We start from the raw sequence: 9,274 nt of genomic DNA, 5'->3' as shown, positions 1-9,274 counted from the left end.
TCCTAAAGTACTCTTACTAGCCTTCTTGGCTATGCATTATAAGCTACCCAACAACATGGCACCGGACCCAAAAAGGCCTACTCTTTTACAAGCCTTCTCGCCATAATGGGTTCGAGTAATGTAGAGGTATGACATTTATAACTTCAGTAGCAACTATAGCATCAAAAACACTAGCAACGAAGGAAAAAACCTCTTACAAATCTAGATGTCAGGCATGAACGTCTACATACACATCGTTCACTAGCAATGCCCCAAGAAAGGAAGGAAAGAGGAAAGAGCATTGCAAAAAAGAGCACAAGGAGCATTGCAAAAAAGAGCACAAGGACCTAAAACACGCACACTCTCAACCCACCTTGCTCACAGCTTTCTCACCAATTCTTCACAGTACTCTCTCTAAAGACAGAGCCATGCCAAAGATTAGCAAGACTCTGGCCAAACAACAGATACAACCTAGCCACTTTGATAGAATCGTGAGTAATTTTTCCTTCACGTCTACAGAAAGCGCAAATTATTATTTGCTATTTGTGCCTAGCCAGATATGTGAAGTTTCCAAAGTCCTACCTAGCACATCCAAAAAGGATGCTATTCACGTTGGGTAGGTCGTCCAAATGTTGTCTTACTTTCCTAAGCTACAGGGAGGCTATGTGAGGATATATACTTTTCCACAAAGTTCATTTAGCTTATATACCATTTAATTCAAAGTCTATGTGCATAATACCTTGACATAAACCTGTATAATTTCCTAGTAGATTTATTTGGCTTAAATATGTACATAAATACTATGAAGTGACACTGGCATGTGATTCAAAACAAACTCTGAAATGAATGTTTTGGCATATCATGTAGAGTTCGCATAGCCAGCAAAGTCCTTGTAGTATACCATGTAAATCTAGACAACATAGCCAAAAGGCCCGGCATGGTGTATTTTAGCATACCATGTAGAAAAACATAGCCAGGAAAGTTTTTGTTTATCTATACTGGCCCAAGAATTGATGTTACACAGGATCTCTATTGAGTAGTAGTGAAATTGTCGTGGGGCCCCAATGTGTACAGAAACAGCCTTGCTCTAAAAGGTCATAAGACTCCTTCCTTAGAGCGAGGCTCTGAGTGCAGAGCTACAAAACAGTGTCTCAAATTGCAGAAAGCTCTGCTTCACTTGTAGCAGGGCGGTAGGCTATAAAAGTACCATCATTGGCAAAGGAGCCAGGATTAATGCAAGTCAATCCAGTGTACTTGAAAACCTTCTGCTCTGAACAGTCGGCAAGCACCACCTGTTCCAAAGCATGCCACCATAGTTATGCAAGGAATGCACTTCAACCATGGAACAGTGGAGAGGGCTAGCTTTTGCACACTGATTGAACAGATTAAAAAGCCAAATAAACAAAACATTTAATAGTTAATGAAAGCCAGGAATAAGCAGTACACATACTGTATGAGGAGTTGGATAAAGGCGAAGAGCATGATCATGGTTCCAGCTAATTGGTTGAGTTGTCAATGGCAGGGGACAGAGGTGACTCTGATGGGCGATCGTAGCCACAAGCTGATCAAAGAAAGGCCCAATAACCCAGGTTAAACAGCAATATTGCCCATTGGATACACATGTCCTAAGCGCCCACCACTACCAAAAAAAAAGATTAACATGTGCACAACCCTTTATCAAGACCACCATTCTTGAGCTTTATCTGGTATGTCTGGCATACTTAAGACACCGTAGACAGTAGTAGTGTCTTGACATAAAATGGCAACATAGTTGAGAAAATAGTGTAAAAGAAACCTGCTAGCATAGCCTCCTGCAACAAAGAATATAAATCCCAATTAAGTTCAATTCAAGAGTGGAAGATGTACATGCTCGAAGGGCTCACTGGTCTCCTCTTCTGATGGTGGAAGCACACACAATCGGCGCATCCGATAGAGCAAATCCTGGCGAAACAACACGATCTCTTGTGTGTAGAACCTTATCCTGAAATTGTTGTCAAGACAGGCGTCTACGTAAGCTGAATACCCTCAGTAATTCCAAAATTTATGAAGAAAACCACCCTCCCACACCCTTAGACAATTCCCATTGATTTAGCAGCATAGCAGCACTTACCTGCAGGGATTTGATGAAAAAACTGCATCTGGAAGGTGATTGAGGATCTCTTTTGAGAACATTTTAGGAAGAGCTGGCCTGGGCAGGACATTTGCAGGTCCTTAAAAGACAGAATAATGAAACGTCATCAAACAGCCGTACCACACAATAGCAAACATGTAAAATAAAGCCATGTGTGTGCTGCAAAGCCTAATCCTTCACCTAGATCCTCTGGACCAGGTATGAAAAGAAACTTGCTTTTCTCCTTTATCCGAGGATGAGCAGCAATCATCACGCCAAGCTTGTTGAACTGGGACCTACATAATCACGAGACCATTTTTATAGTGAGAACCTTAAGCTGCTGCTCTCTTGAGACCAAGGTTAACAACATTTTCACAGCACTTACCGGAGGCCTGTAAAGTCATGAAAGGCCAGATTGCATGGATGTGAGCAGAAATTCCCCATGAAAATAAAAAGAGAGGGAACCACATCTACTGTTTCGTAGCCATCAAAGACAGTTGTGAGCTTTTCAAAGGTCTGTTTGGCACAAGACATGCAAACAGTTCAAGACATTAACATCAACTAAAACTTTTCATTTAATTCTCTAGTGACCATACAAGAAGGCACACCACACCCCATACAGCATATTGGTATGAAACATTTTGATGGGTTCTCTCTACTAATCTCACACATGCACACCCTCACACACATATGCACACACATGGACAAGCACATGCACACAAACGCACAAGCTACATGTTATGGATCTGACACACAAACATATGAAGGCGTCTTGTCAATATTGTGCCAGATGGTGAAGACAGACCTCGGCATTGTCTAGCCAAACATCAGATAGAATGACAAACATGTCATTGACAGCTTTCCTCTCCATTTTTTCTAGACGAAGCTGAAGTTGAGTCAAAGAGCTCTCAAGAAAAGCACCAGTCCTAATATTTAGAGGAGTTCTTATCAACAAAGGCTTGTAACTTGTCGCAATATGGCTGTTTTCATCACTTTTTATGACTATACCAACCATTTAGTAAGCAACAAAGGATACTCGTTCTTCCGCTGCTATGGCACCCCCACCGAAGAAGTCCAAGCCTGCTGCAACAGAGAGTGACACACTTCTATTCTCCATCGGAGGGAATCCGCAAGTAAGGACCTGAGAGCAGTTCACGAAAAGCTGAGATATCACTGAAAGATCCCTAGAAGAAGCTGCATTTGATCAAACATTTTAATTTGCTCAAAAGACTGAATAGTGACAGCATCTAAAAGTGTCAGCTAAGACAACCAAACTGGTTCAAAACCCATATAATGCAATGCAGCAGCTCAAAAATCCAATCTGGGGCAAACTCACCCGAAATGTGCCATTTGGCTGCAACTCTCCTTCTGCAACAATGATGGTGTTCTCAACAAACAAACCAGTTGTTATCTTGTAGAGATTTCAGTTAAGGGCGGATAATTAGATGCTGGTTTTGTCTAGGCAAACTGTCGGAACACAGGCAGAAACTCTATAATATTAACCACACAGAGGTATGTTTTGGACAGAAATCCAAAAGCACAGTATTGTAGGATATTGCTTGGGACAAATCAATAGGAATTGAAGCAGTGAGATCTTCTAGGAAAAACATTCCATCCTCCAGCTGTGAAATTACGCCCATAACCCATCTTCTTCCAGTGCAGCCTATCAGAGATTGCAAAGGTGTCATCTGTATTACAGTTGTGAGTCAACAAGCTAGAGCCTTCTGAACCACATTACTGAAAATCGATCTCAAAAATTAATTAAAAGTTGAGGAATGCTCACCTCACAGTTACCAGCTCGAGTGCCCTCAAAATTGAATGCAGGTTTGGCAAAGTGTTTGTCTCGAATAAGCCTCTGCTGCAGAAGCTGTAGTCTATCTCGGTAGAGTGACGCCTTAGACTCTGCATTCCCATGAATTGGCAGGTCCCCTGCACACCTGGACCATGGAGAGGGCAAATAATAAAATTTCAAATAGCATTTAATTCTCCACTATGCAAGGTGTTTCTCCCAATTGCATGCACTCAGGGCACACTCTCTCTCTCTCTCTCTCTCTAGCATTTAATTCTCCACTATGCAAGGTGTTTCTCCCAATTGCATGCACTCAGGGCACACTCTCTCTCTCTCTCTCTCTCACACACACACACATGGTGAAACGAGATACAGAGCACTCACAGGAGACTAAGGAGGTCAATAGCCCCATTTCCTGGTACCTGGGTATGTAAAGAAAAGGACCCTACAGAATCACCGTACCGGTATAAGGTCATATGACGACATGGTAGAAGTCCTTAAACCCTGACATCAGGACCCTTGTCCTCCGTATAAATATCATCTAGTCTCTGGTTCAACTTAGTTATTGTAACACTGATGTGAGTTAGGGAGTGAAGGGTTTCAGCATAAGCTTGGGAACGACATATGTTCCCATAAAAAAGCAACCGTCCCCCTCTTTAATATCTACATTGATTGAAGCTATGGAAACATAGAGGTAAAAAATTAACAGGAAATATATAGAAAGCAATAGGTCCCTTACCTGTAGAAAAGCTTTCGAATGGGATCATAGAGCAGCCTAGGGATTTCAAAGGCATCAATAATACAAAGCACGTTCTGATCCTGATAGAAGCTTCCTGTTAGGGAAGCTAGCACATCCTGGATGGCCTCCTTGCTCAGAACGTTGCTTTTCACTGTAAAGAGAAGAGAAACCATTCAGTTATGGGCCACAAATGCAGGCAACAAAAGTATGAAAAAAAGAAGTAAAGGGTAAGGGTGAGGGTGAGGGCGAAATGTGCGGGAAAAAAGCCGGGTTTAGGACAATCAGACAATACCTCCGAGAAAGAGGATTACGATTTCGACTTAGATCATTTTGCAAGATAGAGCTCAGATAGGAGGAGCTATTGGGGTAAGGATCAAAGCAAAGATACGGCCAAGACTCCAGCAAAGTGGAAGCTTTAGGTGTAAGGTAGATATGCAGACAAAAATCGAAAGAAAAATCAATGTTGGGATTGAGACTAGGGTAAGCTTACAGTCAAGCAAACAAACACTCAGAGAATGACAAAACTCAGAGAAAGAGGGATTAGGTTAGGGTTAGCACAGAAGCAAAATTGCAGACAAATTAGGACAAAAATAAGTTTTAGGGTTAAGGCAGATGTGTAACGAGTTTGAAATAGGGTTAGGGTTAGGGCAAATGAGACAGTGATAGTGTTTAGGTTCAGGGTTTTACATGGCATCTTGTCGAGCTCCTGCGCGATATGCTCCAAGGCATCGTCATCCGGGCCGGAAGAATCGTTAAGAAATGCGACCACGGCCTTGAGGGCGTCGAGGGTGAGGGTGACTCCACGCAGCCGGAACTTCTGCTGTGCTTTCCTCATGCGCTGCTGGGCCTCAGGCCCCATGGCTATGGCTACTCTCTCTCTTTCTCTCTCTCGGTGCAAACTCTTCAGGTTAAGCCCTACGCTGATGCAACGTCTTCAAACCTCTGTTTCCCAAACCCTGCTATTTTTCTTCCAGGTTGCGATTTGCTCAAAATCCTCGGCTTTCGACTGCTACAGAGATCATACATCTGATGGCACAGGCGCTCACATTTCAAGTGTTCCCGCCATTTTCTTGTGATGCTCACAGACGTCCGCCCGTCATGTCTTTTTGGAACAAACTTGTGTCCGGACACAGTGCCCTACACTATCGGCAACGCGGACTGTTTTAAATAAAGGAGCCAAACTCGTACTATAAAGTAATGCATGTTTATTGCAAGTAAATCTCTCATCATTTTAATAAAATAGAAATTTAACATGTGAGGACATCAAAGAAGAAAAAAATTGGAGAGTCGGTCCTCTCCCGGTAGAGACTACACTTGCATGCATGCAAGGGGCTAGGGTTTAGCAAGAGATCTCCTTTCCCCTAACCAATTCAAACTTAAAAAACTCCCCATATGGAAGAATCTTCTACCCCTCACAAGAATAGCTTCCACATCAAACCTGTTGGTAGCTCTCTTGTCAAATCCATGTGGTGAGCATTGAATGCAGTGAAAGGGGACCTTGTCATGTCATAAAAACCTAGCCACACATGGGGCCTCCATGGCAGAGACTCAATTTGGTGGCCTTTTTTGCCCCTTCCCCCATCAATGAGAACAAGGCTGAGGCTGCTCTTAGGTTGCATAAGAAAGGTATATGCAGTTGGTGGGATGTGTGGGATACTTCTAATAACACATGGCTATCCAAAGTAGAGTTGATAAGGATTAACAATGTTTCTAAGTCAGAGTTAAAACTCATTAGGGATAGGATTAGCTTGTGGAGTCAAACAAACTACTGGTTACTCTCTATTAGATATCTTCCACACCCTCAAGCCTTCTAGTGGAGGTCACATACTAACCTGTTGCCCATCAATGCCAACAAGCATAGGGCTCCCCCTGTGCATTGAAAACTTAACAAGAGATGGGGACTTATGTGGGAAAGATCACAATGGTACTTCCTCTTTGGTAAACTATGGAATAAGTATGTAGAACCAAAGAAGGCCTGCCTAGCCTAGCTGGTAATGCATATAGCCATCTGGACTCAGCAGATAGCTCTCAGTATAAACATTGGGGATGGTAAATGTCATAGATGCCAAGCTATGGAGGATGAGATGCATCTCTGCATCCACTACCCACAAGCCAAAAGATGCTTTAACTCTCTTGCAAATTATATTTAGGCTTGGAATGGCATGTCCCTAGGTTGGAAAAACGTGGTTCTATGGGAAAGCATTGGGTGTTTTATGGAGTTATGGGTTGTGTTGAGGTCTTAAATGATTTGGTGCCTATGATTAAACAAATTGGACTTCATTTATAACAGTAAGCCTACTTATTAGATCTGGCTGAAAGATCGTGTGATACATGCAGGTGAAAGATTCATCCAAAGGAGATTGAGAGACTTGGAAATCAAGATAGCCCAACTACACGAGAGCAAAGGTAGGATGACAAGCTCAATCCAGGACATGATGATGTTGAGAGAGACAGCAATCACCAAGGATATTATGCTAGTGAAAACTCTTTATCTGATGTAACTCTTTCTAACCTCTTAATATAAATAGCCTTTACTTTGAAAAACAAGATATTTAGCATGTGCCATAAATCTAGACCATATGTGCCCAATTCTCTCTCTCCATTGTTTTTTCAATGATTTACCTTCTTCATGCTCTTGAAGGGAATGACTTCCTCTCTCTCTCTCTCTCTCTCTCTCTCTCTCTCTCTCTCTCTCTCTCTCACACACACACACACACACACACACGCATGCTTATGGGAGAAACATCACAAAGTTCTAGATAATACAATGTATGGTCCATTAGAAAGTAGAGAAGTTTGACTTATAAAGATAAGTGTGGTCCGTTCACACTTGGTCAGTGCCCACAATTGACTTGCACCTTAGTCTAGGTCTCTACCCTTATTCTATACAAATTAATTAAGGCTACGACACATTATTGGGCATACCCTAGAGCTGTTTCACAGGCTTCCATTGCTACACAACTAATGGACTAGGCCAAAAAATGGCTTCTCGTCGTGTAGTATGGTTCCACACATTTGACATCAAAAACCCATCCTTAGTCGATGTAAACTTGTTAATCCAATTCTAGGATTAACAAGAGCTACTGCCATTATCTTACATCAAGGAGTCACGGTAGATACACCAAAGGGTCATACATTCAAGATATGAAGCAATAGTGTCCAAAGCTACAACTTGGATGGGCGCCTGTAATGGCGTGACGGAGTATTTATGTGATTCCTGCTTCAAGAGCATGTGGTAGAAAGTGAGGATGAAATCCTAAGTGATGTACTTCATGGATATATTAGGAGAGTAGGCATTGTAATAGCATTAGGCCTCTTGTGAGCCTAAAGTGCCCGGCTGGCCACAGTTAAAGCGAGTGTGAACATTTATGGCCATGTATATAAGTGAATATCTCTCATAATACAACATACTTTCCCATTGTGCAATTGAGTCTTGTTCTTACTAATCCTCTTGCTAATATTAATTGGGGTCTAAATTGATCATATGAGTAGTCGAAATTGGTATTTTTGAGTGTTTTGAGAGCATCTAAATGCATCGAAACAACTAATCACATCAAATTTTTCATCAGTTGGAGAAATTTGACACTCTTTGCTTAATTTTACCTTAAAAGAGGAGATCGTAATTAAGAGTCTAATTAATCCCCTATTTTAGATTAATTTACACAATTGTTGATGCACAAAGATTAGCATTCCCTTGCTCTATTCAATGATGTTCTCAATTGTGTGAATTAATTAGGGATTAGTGGTTAATTAGAGTCCTTGATTAGTGTAAAAGAGGGAAAGATTAGTGAAAGGATTAATCTTAGATTAATCCTTAATTATTATTATTTTACATAACTCATTAAGGCTAATGAGTATTCAATGAGTAGATGCTCATGAGTTGTCAAAATTATCCATTTTGGGGGTCATTTATGAAGGGTGTAAGAGATGTCATTAAAAGGTTGACTTTTTTAATTTCCACTGACCTTTTTGGAAAAATACCCATACCCCTTTCCTTTTAAAATTTAAAAAATATTCCCCCCCAAAAAAGGGAAATTTGTATTTCCCACTACGATTTTTCCCACTAGACTCAAAAAAAAAATCCGACCGTGAAAAAAATTCCGGTGTGAAAATTTAGGCCGTGAACAAAATTTCGATCGTGAAAAGCCAGACAAAAAAATGGTTCATGGTGTGAAAATTTAAAGTTTCACGACGTGAAAAAAAAAAATATAATATTCCGTGAAGTCCGATTCATGACGTGAACCATTTTCTTCAATTTCGCGGAACTAGAGTTCACGTGCCAAAGAAAAAATGAAATTAATATTCTGTGAAGTCCAGTTTACGGCGAGAACCATTTTCTACAATTTCATAGAACTAGAGTTCACGCGCCCAAAAAAACGAATTTAATATTCCGTGAAGTCTGGTTCACACTGAACCATTTTCTGCAATTTCACAAAACTAGAGTTCACGCGCCCAAAAAAAACATTAAAATTTATAGAACTCGTGAAGTCCGTTGATGTGAAAGGGGGTTCGTCGGCCAAAAAAAAAAACTCTGGAAAACAACCATGTTTGGAGCCCCGTATCTCCTAAACCGTATATCCAATGAAGGCGTTGTAGGGCTCATCAGAAAGCTGACATCAAGCTCTTCAACTTTGGACTTGTTCGTCCGAATTCAAAA

General features: G+C 41.2%; 1 protein-coding gene across 1 annotated transcript; it reads right to left on the bottom strand.

Moving 5' to 3' along the window:
- Positions 1-806: 806 nt before the first annotated feature.
- Positions 807-5,667, bottom strand: LOC147615655 (DNA polymerase epsilon subunit B-like). The gene is made up of 13 exons (XM_086778199.1): positions 5,305-5,667; positions 4,618-4,768; positions 3,873-4,026; positions 3,646-3,777; positions 3,426-3,503; positions 3,126-3,230; positions 2,895-2,975; positions 2,475-2,605; positions 2,291-2,385; positions 2,090-2,189; positions 1,846-1,960; positions 1,430-1,540; positions 807-1,271 (listed from the first exon to the last, which is right to left on the bottom strand). Exons 1-13 carry the CDS (start codon positions 5,474-5,476, stop codon positions 1,131-1,133), a joined length of 1,566 nt encoding a protein of 521 aa, XP_086634325.1. The 5' UTR covers positions 5,477-5,667; the 3' UTR covers positions 807-1,130.
- Positions 5,668-9,274: the final 3,607 nt, after the last annotated feature.

The sequence above is a fragment of the Cibotium barometz genome, chromosome 39 (assembly GCF_041138505.1).
Source record: "Cibotium barometz isolate CiBa-2024 chromosome 39, ASM4113850v1, whole genome shotgun sequence".
Lineage (NCBI taxonomy): Eukaryota > Viridiplantae > Streptophyta > Polypodiopsida > Cyatheales > Cibotiaceae > Cibotium > Cibotium barometz.
This window is presented reverse-complemented; position numbering and strand designations above follow the sequence as displayed.

What these genes read in the sequence shown, in the direction of transcription:
- LOC147615655 (XM_086778199.1), bottom strand. Translation starts at nt 5,476, where the DNA reads ATGGGGCCTGAGGCCCAGCAGCGCATGAGGAAAGCACAGCAGAAGTTC. An exon ending in GGAGCTCGACAAGATGCCAT is followed by an intron (nt 4,769 to 5,304) that starts GTAAAACCCTGA and finishes TTCTCTTTACAG; the next exon opens with TGAAAAGCAACGTTCTGAGC. An exon ending in TTTATCCAACTCCTCATACA is followed by an intron (nt 1,272 to 1,429) that starts GTATGTGTACTG and finishes GCTTTGGAACAG; the next exon opens with GTGGTGCTTGCCGACTGTTC.